General features: G+C 34.8%; 4 protein-coding genes across 4 annotated transcripts; all 4 read left to right on the top strand.

Annotated features, from left to right (window-relative positions):
- The first annotated feature begins 511 nt into the window (after positions 1 to 511).
- LOC107619959 (F-box/kelch-repeat protein SKIP6-like) lies at positions 512 to 1,673 on the top strand. Its single transcript, XM_016322185.3, has one exon. The coding sequence runs from the start codon at positions 522 to 524 to the stop codon at positions 1,671 to 1,673; it is 1,152 nt and encodes a 383-aa protein (XP_016177671.1). The 5' UTR covers positions 512 to 521.
- Positions 1,674 to 3,313: 1,640 nt separating this feature from the next.
- Positions 3,314 to 6,710, top strand: LOC107623050 (pyruvate decarboxylase 1). The gene is made up of 7 exons (XM_016325182.3): positions 3,314 to 4,072; positions 4,184 to 4,347; positions 4,668 to 5,229; positions 5,452 to 5,540; positions 5,634 to 5,751; positions 6,060 to 6,248; positions 6,348 to 6,710. Exons 1-7 carry the CDS (start codon positions 3,641 to 3,643, stop codon positions 6,516 to 6,518), a joined length of 1,725 nt encoding a protein of 574 aa, XP_016180668.2. The 5' UTR covers positions 3,314 to 3,640; the 3' UTR covers positions 6,519 to 6,710.
- A 1,642-nt stretch (positions 6,711 to 8,352) lies between these two features.
- Positions 8,353 to 10,664, top strand: LOC107623657 (GDSL esterase/lipase At1g28610-like). The gene is made up of 5 exons (XM_016326003.3): positions 8,353 to 8,959; positions 9,240 to 9,470; positions 9,577 to 9,725; positions 9,899 to 10,172; positions 10,333 to 10,664. Exons 1-5 carry the CDS (start codon positions 8,689 to 8,691, stop codon positions 10,563 to 10,565), a joined length of 1,158 nt encoding a protein of 385 aa, XP_016181489.1. The 5' UTR covers positions 8,353 to 8,688; the 3' UTR covers positions 10,566 to 10,664.
- A 684-nt stretch (positions 10,665 to 11,348) lies between these two features.
- On the top strand, positions 11,349 to 13,366 carry LOC107623656 (GDSL esterase/lipase At1g28610). Its single transcript, XM_016326001.3, has 5 exons — positions 11,349 to 11,784; positions 11,848 to 12,078; positions 12,155 to 12,303; positions 12,641 to 12,914; positions 12,998 to 13,366. Exons 1-5 carry the CDS (start codon positions 11,403 to 11,405, stop codon positions 13,252 to 13,254), a joined length of 1,293 nt encoding a protein of 430 aa, XP_016181487.2. The 5' UTR covers positions 11,349 to 11,402; the 3' UTR covers positions 13,255 to 13,366.
- Positions 13,367 to 14,788: the final 1,422 nt, after the last annotated feature.

Genomic DNA, 14,788 nt, shown 5'->3' with positions numbered 1-14,788 from the left:
TTCACTATTTTTCCGATCAAATTAATTTGTCTGGCCTAATTTTGACAAAAATAATATGATTTAATCGATTATATGTGTTAAATTTTAGTTACTAGAAAATATCTTAAAAAAAAGACGTTTTAAACGTCTTTATTTGAGTGGCTCTCATACTCCCTATTTGTATTAATAAGAACTTGATAATTTAATTTGAAAATATTTTTATGGTAATATTGAGGAGAAAAAAAGAATTAGCCAATGTCCCAATAATTAATAAAAATAGTATTTATTAATTATCGCAATAACTAATAAATATTATATAGTTGTTTTTAGCTAATTTTATTTGGTTACTAAATATTTTTAATAGTGAATTTTATTCAAAATTGGAAGAAATCAAAATGTTGAAAGATTGGATCTTTAAGAAATCACGTAGATTGAATTATATTTTAACAAATCTGTGTAGATTGATACTTATCTTGTGCCATATATATGTGCTCTATCTTATTATTTCATTAGTGGAGTATTGAAACTTGAAAGTCATAAGCATGATGTCTTGTTTGTCCTCGTCTGCATCGGCGGCCACCAGAAGTAACCCTAAACCACCGCAAGAACAAGAGAAGCAGCTAATCCCAGCGCTCCCGAACGAAGTCGCTGTGAGCTGCTTAGCACGCGTGCCACGCCGCCATTACAAAGCACTTTCCCAAGTTTCCGGACCCATACGCTCCCTCCTGGCTTCTCCTATATTCTACAATGTCCACTCTGCCTTTCATGGCAAGCAACCCTTCCTCTACCTCCATCTCCACCCAAACTGCGGCCTCCTTTCGCAATGGTGGGCGTTCTCCCTAGCCCCTCCATCACGAAGCACAAAAGTAATGCCCTTTCCCATTCCACCGCTTCCTTCGCCAACATATCAAGCCGCCTATGCCATCCTAGGCCACCACATCTACGTTATCGGCGGCCACCTCGGCGGCATACTTTCCCAGCAAGTCTGGATCCTCGACTGCCGCATTAACCGCTGGCGACAAGGCCCTAGCATGCTCATCCCTCGCGTCGGTGCATCTACCGCCGTCGTGGACGGCAAGATCTACGTCATGGGCGGACGGGGACGCCAGCTGCCAGATATTTGGGGCGAAGTTCTTGACCCAGCCGTTGGTCGTTGGGTGGAGGCGGATTATAACTGCCTCAACTCAAGCAGTGGAGATGGCACGGATTTCAAGAAGAATAGAGCGTGCTTTATGGTTGGTGCGCGTGTTGTGACGTGCGATGCGAGGGGAGTGGACAAGTTATGGTTGGGGAGAAACGGGTGGGGCTGTTTTGAGGATGGTTTCTTTTATACATTGGATTACCCGGACAAGCTGGTGGGGCACGAATTGGGGGACATGGACGAGTCAGTTGAGTATTGGGGGAAGCCTTGGGCGGTGAAAGGGTTGTTGGATTTGCCCATGTGGTACTCAATAGGCACTAGGAGGAGGCCCAAGCAACTGGCTGGTTCCGGAGGCAATGGGAGGAGCTTGTTTCTGGTTTGGATTCATTATTGGAACCAACAATATGAGCTCTGCTGCTCTCAACTGGACCTCAACAAGACAAAGAGGGGTGATGATTGGCAGCTTTCTGCCACTCCTTCTTCGTCCCACAAAATCCTCTCTTCTTTTGACCAATTCACCATTGGCGGCAGTTTAGTAGTTCATGACTTGTGATGTTTCTGTTCTTCATCTTTCTTCTCATATTAAGAAAATATAGGGATTAATTTTTAATTTGTAAATATTACTTAATTTTTTTTTAATTTTAAAATTTGTTAATTTGTGGAAGATATAGGATATACTGTTTATAATTTAAAATTTATGATTAAAAATATATGATTTTCAGACAATAAATCTTTTTTATTTTTTATTTTAATTATTTTATTTTATATGTGTTTTTTTTTTATCACAATAAGTGTACTTGAAAGATTACATTTACAATATCAATTCATATAAAACAAATAAAAAAAATTGATTTAAAATTTAAAATTTAAGATGAATAAAATAATTTTAAAAAATTAATTGATACTAACTGAATAAAGTTGGTTCTTTGATATTAATCGTGGTATTATTCTTTAAGCTAATTTTTTATTATGTCATCTCTCACATAAATTTATTTTGTTAGTATAATATTTGTTATTAATTTTATATCTAAATTATTATCATCTAACATAAATATAAAAATGGGTGAGCTTTTAAGAAAAGATCTTTTTTCGAGTTATCTTTTTTTAAAAAATTTTATAGAGAAGTAAAAGTAATTTTATGTTTGGATATCTCATGTAAAAATGTTTTTTTATCAATCAATTATGTTTGGGTATAACAATATAAAAGTACTTTTTTGTTTATTTATTACATGAAAAACATCTTTTTTTTTAAAGAAAAAAGATCTTTTAAAAAATATGTAAATTACAACTTCTCAAAAAAGATCTTTTTTTTATTTTACTAGTGCTTTTACTTTTACTACTAGAAATTTGCCAAACACATTAAAAAATAAAAAAGATTTTTTTTCATTAAAAAAAGATCTTTTTTTAACAAAATAATGGCACCCAAACATACACTTATAATTTATTTTTCATTACTAAAAATTAATCATATTTAAATAAATTAAACAAGAATTTAAAAGTCACCATGGAATCTCCATTTTTATTAGTCTTTCTTCATCATTTGTGCATTAGTAAAATCTGTGTGTAAGCTACTAATGTTGAATAATATCCACACTCCATAGGTACAAAATGCTTGGCCCACCATGTGAAAAATTGTTGACTTTCTCTATAACTTAATGGAATGTGTTTTGGCAAGGACTAAAGCTTTGGTTAAACTCCCAAATTGAAACAACACCTCAATTTCTATTGTACTAGGCTAAAGAGCTAAAAAAGGTATAAGGAAACACTACGATTTAGCCACGACGAAGATTATTGTTTCAAACCCACACCCCACAAAACCACGACTACGCCAGCTGAAACCCTTCCAATTTCTATTTAATTATTTCAAGTACATGGAATTGGAATAGTCTGTGCTGTGCATTCATCTTTCCCACTTGAGATCCGGATCACCATCATTTCTCTTCACCCACCATATGCCTCATACTCCTAAATTTGTCCAAAACTAAAACTAGTACTTTTTACAAGGTGACTACTTTTACAAAATGTTCGTATGGAAACATAACATTACGAATTCGGTCAAACATATTAAATTAAATAAATTATACAAAATATTCATTAACCATAAATAGTTTCTATTTTATATTTTCTTTTATTATCAATCAATTTGGTTATGAAGAATCAACTATGAGTAACAACTAAAAACTTGAAAAAAATGTAAAAGTAATGAGTTCTATTATGCGCTAACTACGTATTATTATATACAAAGATTATAATTAATACTGAATTACCAACAGGTGTCTCAAGCATATACTAAGAAATCATCCATTCTATATACCACGTACTTCTAAAATCAATTTGCACATTTAGTTTTTGTTTTTCCCTCTTCCAAGGTGTTGCCCATGGGTTTCCAAAACCAGTCTTTGAAGTTTGAACCCCCTTATAAACCCCAACCAATGTCCAATACACACAAGGTTAAACAAATCACATTAATTAACTAATCATAATCAAATCCAATTCTACTTTCTCCAGTCTCAACATCACATGGAAGCTGCCACCCAGTTCCCCGGCTCCGCAGGCACTCTCGGCCGCCACCTCGCCCGCCGCCTCGTCGAGATCGGCGTCAGGGACGTCTTCTCCGTCCCCGGCGACTTCAACCTCACTCTCCTCGACCACCTCATCGCCGATCCTGACCTCAACCTCGTCGGCTGTTGCAACGAGCTCAACGCCGGCTACGCTGCCGACGGCTACGCCCGTTCCAAGGGCGTCGGCGCCTGCGTCGTCACCTTCACCGTCGGCGGCCTCAGCGTTATCAACGCCATTGCCGGCGCCTACAGCGAGAACCTCCCCGTCGTCTGCATCGTCGGCGGACCCAACTCCAACGACTACGGCACCAACAGGATCCTCCACCACACAATCGGATTACCCGATTTCTCACAGGAACTCCGCTGCTTCCAAACCATCACGTGTTTTCAGGTGCGCGGGACTGTAACCGACTCTAGCTGACTTGTAACTAACTTGTGTTATTCTATTAGGTTGATTGGTTTTTCAAGGTAACTGACTCGATTATGATTTCTCGTGTTTCAGGCAGTGGTGAATAACTTGGAAGATGCACATGAGCAGATTGACACTGCAATCTCCACTGCTCTGAAGGAAAGCAAGCCTGTTTACGTCAGCATAAGTTGCAACCTTCCTGGGATTCCACACCCAACTTTTTCCAGAGACCCTGTCCCATTTTTCCTTGCACCTAAGTATGCATACTATTCCCCTCCTCGCCTTCTCTACATTGTTAATCAATAGCCCCTTTTTTAGCTTAATTCTGATATATTTTTATTATGAATTCTTTTAATACTGATCCAATCTTATTGATTACTGAATTAGTTATTTGATAATCACATATTTGGCTAAGTTCATTGCTAAATGAAATGCTAATGCAATTGTAATTCTTTGTCAAGAGAGAATGTGGATTGAAAGAGTTATGTATGTGCATATATTGTGTTAACTCACATCTTATCCTTCTGAAGAGTGAATCCTGTCTAAGGGAAAACTAATATCTTTTGGATTTGTGCAGGGTAAGCAATCAACAAGGATTAGAAGCAGCAGTGGAAGCAACGGCTGAATTTCTAAACAAAGCTGTGAAACCCGTCATTGTTGGTGGGCCAAAACTAAGGTTTGCAAAGGCACAGAAGGCTTTTCTGGAGTTTGCGAATGCCAGTGGATATCCAATAGCTTGTATGCCCTCTGGAAAGGGGCTAGTGCCGGAGCATCATCCACACTTCATTGGGACATATTGGGGTGCTGTTAGTACCTCCTTTTGTGGCGAAATAGTGGAGTCTGCTGATGCATATGTTTTTATCGGCCCTATCTTCAACGACTATAGCTCCGTGGGATACTCCTTATTGATAAAGAAGGAGAAAGCTGTAATCGTGCAGCCTAATCGCGTGACCATTGGCAATGGTCCTTCGTTGGGCTGGGTTTTCATGGCTGACTTCTTAACTGCATTGTCTAAGAAGGTTAAGAAAAATGGTGCAGCTTTGGAGAATTACCGACGTATATATGTTCCCCCAGGCATTCCTCTGAAGCGAGAGAAGGACGAACCTCTTAGAGTTAATGTTCTATTTAAGCACATTCAGGTATGTTCTATTTATCTGCTTATTAAATATTCAAGTCAAATGGTTCTTTTTGACATGAGGTTTTTCTACCTGTTACCTTGCTCCATGACTAAGATTTCATATCCTGCATAGCAAGTTCAGAGGATTCACTTTATCGTACAAATCATGCTAGTTTATGCAAGTGGTTCCCATTATATTACTAAAATGTATTAACTTTTTCTCCACTCACACATACTTTTACAGGAAATGCTAAGTGGGGATACTGCTGTAATAGCTGAAACTGGAGACTCATGGTTCAACTGTCAGAAGCTACATCTACCTGAAAATTGCGGGTATTTAAATTCATTTACAACTGCATCTAGCAAAATGCTAACGTTTATCTTTTTGGGGGGTTAACACTGTCGTGCCTGAATTTGATCTTTCAGGTATGAATTCCAGATGCAATATGGGTCCATAGGTTGGTCAGTTGGTGCTACTCTTGGATATGCACAAGCTGCAAAAGATAAGCGTGTAATTGCTTGCATTGGAGATGGCAGTTTTCAGGTGAGTAATAAGATTATACAAGTTGCACCAACAGAAATGACCTTTCAAAACATTTGATAATAATATGACTTCTTTTGTCTTCTTTATGTTTTGTTTTTGCCTAGACGTATTCTTATATATGACAGACCTTGCATCGAGTTACTCTGTTACTATACTATTATTGAAATTGACTTACTTTGAATTGACTACTGTGGTTGTAATAATTACGTCTAGTTCAAGACTTGCATTTTGAACACAGTATAAGTAAACTGGAACATCAATTTGATGCTTGAAGCACACATTGACTTAAGGTATTCCTTATTTATCAGGTGACGGCACAGGATATTTCAACAATGATCCGCAGCGGACAAAGGAGCATCATCTTCCTCATTAACAACGGAGGTTATACAATTGAAGTTGAGATTCATGATGGCCCGTACAACGTGATCAAGAACTGGGATTATACTCGCTTTGTGGAAGCCATCCATAATGGAGAAGGCAAATGCTGGACTGCCAAGGTTAGCTTAAACTCAAACAATCCTGTGTTACTGTGATCTTACAATCATTACGAGCATTATCATTAACTGGAGTTACTATTTATAATGCTTGGAGTGTAGGTACGGACAGAGGAAGATCTAACAGAAGCAATTGCAACAGCAACAGGAGCACAGAAAGATTCACTATGTTTTATAGAAGTATTTGCGCACAAGGATGACACCAGCAAAGAGTTGTTAGAATGGGGATCCCGTGTTGCTGCTGCTAACAGCCGCCCCCCAAATCCTCAGTAGATTACTTGCTCCATTCTAATTTGTATATTTTCTTGTGTTATATTTCAGCCTTGGGGGATGCTTAGATTGCTAAGGTGTTGCCCCCTGCTTTACCAATCTACTAAGCTCTGTTGCATGTAACATAAAAATTCTGAGATCCTGCCTCAACCAATTTTCACTTCAATAAAGATACTGGCATACAGCCATTGTAAATTTGTGATGTGAGCGTAAAAATCCAGATTGAAATTTGAGCAAATTGGCATTTATATAATTATATCATTCCACTCATTGTAGAATCTTTTCTATCATATGTCCTATCCTCCTGACTCCTGTAAGAAATAGGTAGCACTCTTTTTTGTTGGGTACGAGAGGTTAAGCCACTTTAATAATCACTATTTTTGTTCTCCTAATATTGTCGTTAATTACGGCGGGTAATGTTTAAATATTTCCTTTTTGTTAATTACAACCGTAATTTAAAAGAAAAATGTCTAATATGAAAATATTTTTTGAAAAATATTTCTGCAAAAGCTGAAAACAAATAACTCTTTTGAAATTTTGATTTTTTTTTTCGTAAAAAAATTATTCAACTTTACATATTTAGTTATTTACACTATAGTTTATTTTGTCGTAAAACTAAAAAGAAGAAAGTATTTATAAAATAATATCGGCTATTCGTTTAGAAAGTATTTATACCTTTTATATTATATTAAAGAAGAATCCTAATCTGAATAACAATCAAAATAATAATATTTGACTTGTCTTACAAAATATTACTTGCCTAAAGGATTTATTTCCTTTTTTTTATTTATCTTTCTCTTATATAGTCATAATTAATCTCATGATCAACATTTTTAATACAAAAATATTAGGAAAATAAATGCTCAAAATTTATTATTTAATTTAATATATATATTTTTTATACATGTAATATTTATAATTACATATTTATTACATAAAAAATTATTCAATTATTTTAGAAATAATTAATAAATACAAAATAAAATAACTTTAAGTTGTTTTAGATTGATTTTTTTTCCTGTCTCTTATGACACATATTAGACTTACTATTAGTAGAAATTTTAAATTTTTATTTTAATAAATAATTAAATACACAATAAATATATTAAAACTAAAATTTACATCTTTTTCTATGAAAACTTGTTTTAATAAATAACTTTAAATTATACTTTGAGAGCATATATTAGCTAAACAAACTCTTGAATATATCACTTTGCTTTTTGTAATATAATATAGTTATATCTTAATTTTTATTTTAATTTTAATATTTGAATTAAAATTTTAATTTAATTTTAATTGCAATTAAAGAATGTCATATTTTATATTTTTATTGTTAAAATTATAATTAGTCATTAATAATAATATATAAAAGAAATAAAGTTAACAAGAAAAAAAAAAGATCGAGAACGAAAGAACTCTTTAATTTTTTAGCAAAAAATTTGATTTTAATTATAATAAAAAATAATGTGTGATATATTTTAGTTATAAAATTAATAATATATAATAGATAATAGATTTGTATTTTACAATAATGGTTGATTTTAGTATAATGTTAAATTAATTAGACATGCGATTAAGACTCCTACGTAGCATTAATCCTGTTTTTGTTATTAGCAATCTTGATGACTAATGAGGAAACTACAGGGAAAAAGAGGAGATAAGAATTAAGGAATTGGTCAGCGGAGTCTGAAGGGAGGAAGGTGCACGTGCAGTGTGCAAAAGTGCGAGTGACAATAGAGGTAGGTAGGTTAGGTGTGAGCAACAGAACGATGAGGATAAAACAGTCATTTTACTTACATTATTATAAACAACACTGAGTCACCAACTAAGAACAGACGCACTCTTTCTGCATTTGAATCAGAACCAATCAAATGGTTACCCACCGATAAATAAACAATCAGGAAAGTTGCGTTCCTAGGATTGGAATGAAGTGGTAGTTGCAATGCTCTCTCTTTATACCAACTACGTATTTTGAACAGAACTGAATCTATTAGTAATAATACAAAAGAATAACACTTTATATTTTAATGCAATTAGTGTCCGCATCATCTCTATATATACATACACGTTACGTTGGACAAAGCTAACAAATAAGCACGAACCCATTCTTCCTTTTTATTCATCATCACTTTGCATTTGCATGAACACTGAGTTGACACAGCAGAATTAGCATATGGCTTCTTCAAGGGCTTCGTTTCTGACAGTAGCGCTTCTTCTTCACCTGGCTGTTTCCTCCATTTTCATTTCCATTGCCACCTCAAGCCGCTGCTACAGAGCAATATACAGCTTCGGTGATTCCCTTGCCGACACCGGAAACGCTTACTATGACACTCACACGCTCCCTTCATCACAAACTCTCGCATTGAACCTTCCTTATGGAGAAACCTACTTTCATCACCCAACTGGAAGATGGTCTAATGGCCGTCTCATCGTCGATTTCATCGGTAATTAATAATATAAATAGGAAAAGTCTAAGGGCCAGCAACTTTATTAAATTCTGTCCAGCATGTAACCAATAAAAAAAAAGTGAGTAATCTCACACCATTAAAAATACCATTAATGATTACTTGATGGCTACAAATCACAAAAGTTACTGGTCTCCTAACACTCCTTGTATAAATAACCAGAATAGCCGTTAGTTAGTTTCTTGCCAGTATATATAATTAATAATGTTCCTGTTTTAGTGGATTTTCTGTTGTTCTGATATGCTGTTTGTATATGCAGCTGAGAAAATGGGTGTTCCATTGCTGAAACCTTATCTGGGAATCAAGAACGGTAAGATTAAAGATTGGAACCCAATGGAGGGAGTGAATTTTGCAGTTGCAGGAGCCACTGCTTTGGATTCTAGCTTCTACTTAGAGAAGGGTATGTATAATGTTGCAACCAACTATTCTCTGAGAGTGCAGTTAGATTGGTTCATGGACTTGCTCCCTTCCATCTGTAATTCTTCTTCAGGTATGATATACATACAGCTCGAGTGAATTGAAGTCTCTGCTTAACTAATTTATTCGGCAATACTTTATTATGAGTAATAAAACTTCGGTCTAATTTGATCTAACAGGGTGTAAAGAAGTTCTTGGAAGCTCGTTGTTTCTTGTTGGGGAGATTGGTGGCAATGATTTCAATCATCCTCTTTATCTAAATACGAGTATACAAGAAGTCAGAACATATGTGCCACTTGTGATTAATGAAATTTCTTCGGCTATTAATGTAAGAGTTTCTGTGCATGATGACAAATACTTACATTTGAATTGCTTATCTTAGATTAATCTAGCTATATATACTTTGTTTCATCAAGTCATGATTATAATTAATTGCTATAACAGGCTTATTAGTACCATTAAGGCCTTCCTAATACCTTTCATGATTCTTGTGATTTTCAGAAATTGATTAATTTGGGGGCTCAAACTCTCGTGGTTCCTGGAAACCTTCCTCTTGGATGCAATTTCAAGTATTTGACAACGTATGAAACTTCAGATAAGAGTGAATATGATGAAGCTGGTTGTTTGAAGTGGTTAAACAAGTTTACTCGATACTACAACAAGCAACTTTATGCTGAACTGAATCGACTTCAAGTGCTTCATCCCAATACAAATATCATCTATGCAGATTATTACCATGCTGTGTTGCCATTATATCAATCTCCAACACAATTTGGTACACAAGTCCTCAATCTTTTCTTATCTACTTATATGTTTTTACTAATATCTTTTTCAGTTCATGTGTACATATAATTATATATTATAAATAAACGAGTTTTATAACAATGGAAGAGTATTTTTAGAGTAATTTATGTGATTTCTTCATGCAATTTCAGGATTTACGGAATCAATTTCAAGTGCTTGTTGCCCGCTTAGAGTTGCAAACAATTCTAATAATGGTGTGTGTTGTGGCAATCCGGGGGTGATTTCTTGTAAGGATCCATCTCAGTATATTTCTTGGGATGGCTTGCACTTGACGGAAGCAGCATACAAATGGATTGCCAAAGGTTTATTAAGTGGACCATATACTAATCCTAAAATTAGTATTTCATGTAATTCAGAAATATAGTTACTGCCCCGTCTTCACAAGAAGAATAGATATCTTTGTACTTGTCTTAACCATTTGTTATGTTTTTACATTATATAATATAATTCTTTTAATGGTTTATTATTATATTCTCTTATAACGGAAAACAGTTATATTAGGTATACCATACACTCATAGCAATCAGCAAATTAATTATTTATATAAATGATTTATTTATCTTGTGTCTTAAAAATATTAAAAAAATTATTGAAAATATAAAAATTTAAAATTTTTAAAATATTTATTTTATATTTTTATTATCTATTTATATTTTTTTAAATATGTTATTGAAAATTATATAAAAATTATATAAATACTTAGAAGAAAAATAGATTAAAATTTAGAAACGTATACAAAAATTAAATTTTAAAGTGGTGTCTAAAATTAGTAATCATCCTATAAAATGACGTCATGTGCCGCAAACTAAGCGCCAAATTAACACAAAAAGGTGTTTAGACTTGCCAATATATCAAAAAGAATTCACAGCAGCTTTTTTATAGCACCATTAACAGAAATTGCTTAAAGAACGACTATAGATCTTAAAGTGCAACTTCATAGATAAATATAGCAACTATTAACTTTAGAAATGACGGAAATGGCGATTATCTCCATTTTTTTTATTGGAGAGAATAAAGTGTAATATCTTACCTTTAATTTTATAAGTAGGACAAAAAATTAATAAAAAAAAATAATAAATAGTAAAATCAACCACCAAATACTATTCAATTTTTTTTTTACGAGAGAGAATCTACTCCCATAAATTACACTTGAGGTAATTTCAGCGATCATTTAAGACTTAATTCCTAGCACAAAATACACATGGGGTTGACGTCTCTGTCTCCGATGCATTTTTCTTTTTTCTTTTTTTTTATCGAAAAAAAAATAAATTGTGTAGTGCAACCCCCAACCAAAGCACCAACCAACATTGACGACACTAAAGTCATTGTAATGGCTGCCTTTGAAGAAAGAAGCTGGTGTGCGTTAATGGTGATATTGATGACAGTAGTTGCTGAGGCAGTGACAGGTTCAGCATGCTACTCATCCATCTTCAGCTTCGGTGACTCCATTACCGACACCGGCAACTTGTATTTCAGTCATCAAACTACCGACCAACACTGCTTCTTCCCTCCGTACGGCAAAACTCACTTCCGTCATCCTTCCGGTCGCTGCTCCGATGGGCGCCTCATCATTGATTTTATTGGTAACATTTTCTCTTCTCTCCTCTTTTATATCTATACACAATCTTGATGGATTTTGTTTGCAGCTGAGTATTTGGGGATTCAGTCTGTGAAACCCTACATTGGAATGAAGAACGGTAAATTGGAAGATTGGAGTGTGGGTCAGGCTGTTAATTTTGCTGTCATTGGAGCCACTGCTTTGGACGCCACTTTCTTCCAGGATATAGGTGTTCAAACTGGTGCTACTAATTATACTCTCTCTGTTCAATTCAACTGGTTCAACCAATTCCTTTCTTATCTCTGCACTTCTTCCACAAGTACGACTTTTCCAATTCTATTCTCTCTTGTTGTTTATCATTAGTATTACTCCTTCTTAATTAAGGAATCTGGCAGGCTGTGAACAAATTCTTAGGGATTCGCTATTTGTTGTGGGTGAAATTGGAGGCAATGACTTCAATTTCCCCTTCTTTGTAAAAAGGAGCATAGCAGAGGTTAAGTCATACGTTCCACAAATAATCCATGCAATAAGCTCACCTATCACTGTAAGATTAATATTCATGTGTTACCTTAATAGGTTATTGATATTTTGATAAAGAGAAATGCTATTTGTATACCAAAATCAGCCACTAAAATCAGCCACCAATGTATTTGTGTATACGAAAATGTTTGGTAACTAAAGAAAATCAGCTAAAAATAGTCATAACTTACCTTATTTAGCATTCATTAATTGTTGCAATAATTAATTAATACTAAATAAAGTAAGTTCTGGCTGTTTTTTTGTCTACCTAGCATTACCTAACTTTGGTGGCTGATTTTTGTGTACACATGACATAAACCTTTGATAAATCCCTAAAACCAAAATGCTGTGTGTCACAACAGGAGTTGATTGGTCTAGGGGCTCGCACGGTGATGGTTCCTGGGGTTTGGCCAATAGGATGCAGTGCAATGTATTTAACGCTATATGAAACCCAAGATGAAAGCCAATATGACTCAACAGGATGCTTGAAGTGGGTAAATGACTTCACTCAATATTTCAACCAGAAGCTCCAAGATGAAATACAAAGGCTTCGTGGACTTTATCCTCATGTCAATATCTTCTATGCTGATTATTACAATGCTGCTTTGCCACTATTTAGTGATCCCACAAAATTTGGTACTATATATGTTGAACCCTTCATAGTTCATAGTATGCTTTCACAATCCGTGACTAATACATGTATTTTGATGGCAATGCAGGTTTTAAAAAGACTCTGAAAGCCTGCTGTGGAAATGGTGGTCCGTACAACTACAATTCATCAGCGACTTGTGGGGAGCCAGGGGTGCTTGCTTGTGATGATCCTTCTCAGTATATTGTGTGGGATGGTATTCATTTGACCGAGGCCACACATAAATTGATTGCCCAAGCTTTAGTCAAAGGACCATACTCTGCCCTTAGTTCCTTGTGCTCCATGAATGCCAGCGTCGGATATCACGATAATCTTAGCATCTCTTGATGTCTTATTATGAAAGGGCAGTCTACTCTGTACGAATGAGTGAATCATTTTAGTCATTTAATAAGAATTGTTTGTGAAACATTTCCCACTTAAGATAATACTTTTTTGTCGACATTATGGCCTCTGTTCTCAAACACCACTCATCAAACAAAATTTGAGAGAATCATTAACATATATAAAGATTCTTTCTCCTACAAAATTAGAAAAAAAAAAAAACCAAATTAAAATGGATTTTTATTTTTGATATGCCAATTAAGTTTGTGTAGTACAGAGAAATGAAGCTTTGGCTGTGTAATGCATAGATATAGTATTCATAACGGTGTCTACAGAAATTGGTAAATGTTATAAAATAATTAAATAAGGAAGATAAAATAAAGAAATATAAATGAAAGACTCTAGTATTAATATTTACTAATATTAATATCATCATACCATAACAACTATGATTTATATATTAATACTATATTTGTAATATGAAGAGAAAGAAAAGTTTCGTAGAGAGAGAAGAAATACTTTTATTGATGTGTATTTGCCTGAGGCTTAGGGTCCTATTTATATGCATACAGGAAGGTAACTTTTTCAACCTTATTAAATACATTCTCTCTTGAGAATGTGAGCTTCACATGGGAATGGGCATCCACGTCCCATTCTTATTACAACACTTTCCCCCTTAGATGTCCATTTAGGATAATTGTCTCGTTAAAACCTTACTAAAGAAAAATCCAGTGAAAAAAAAAAAAAAAACCTTAGCGAAGGAAAAAGAGTACAACATCCTTTGTGATGGGGATTGCCTCATTAAAAACCTTGTCAAGAAAAATCCAATGAGAAAAAACCTGACCAAGGGAAAAAGAGTACAATCTCCCCCTCATGCCGACATCATTTAATGTCTCGAAATCGGCGCATCCCAATCTCATGTACCAATCTTTCAAAGGAGGATTTTGGGAGTGACTTTGTAAATAAATCTGCCAGATTATCACTTGAGCGGATCTGTTAGATATCAATTGTCCCTTGATTTTGAAGATCATGAGTGAAGAAGAATTTGGGAGAAATAAGCTTTGTTCTATCACCTTTGATGTATCCGCCTTTAAGTTGAGCAATGCATGCTGTATTATCTTCAAACAGGACAGTTGGAGCTATCTTATGATCAATCAGTCCACATGATGACAGAATATATTGAATCAGACTCCTCAGCCAAAAACACTCGCGACTAGCTTCATGAATCGCCAGTATTTCAGCATGATTAGAGGAGGTTGCTGCTATCGTCTGTTTCGTGGACCTCCATGATATAGTTGTACTACCATATGTGAACAGGTGTCTTGTTTGAGATCTCCCTTTATGTGGATCAGACAAGTATCCGGCATCTGCATAGCCAACTAGTTGTGACTTGGATCCATAGGGATAAAACAATCACATATCAACCGTTCCATGAAGATATCGAAAAATTTGTTTGATTCCACTCCAATGTCTTCTGGTTGGAGAGGAACTATATCTTGCTAGTAAATTCACCGCGAATGATATGTCAGGTCGCGTATTA

This window comes from Arachis ipaensis, chromosome B10 (assembly GCF_059453495.1).
Source record: "Arachis ipaensis isolate K30076 ecotype BB chromosome B10, ASM5945349v1, whole genome shotgun sequence".
Lineage (NCBI taxonomy): Eukaryota > Viridiplantae > Streptophyta > Magnoliopsida > Fabales > Fabaceae > Arachis > Arachis ipaensis.
This window is presented reverse-complemented; position numbering and strand designations above follow the sequence as displayed.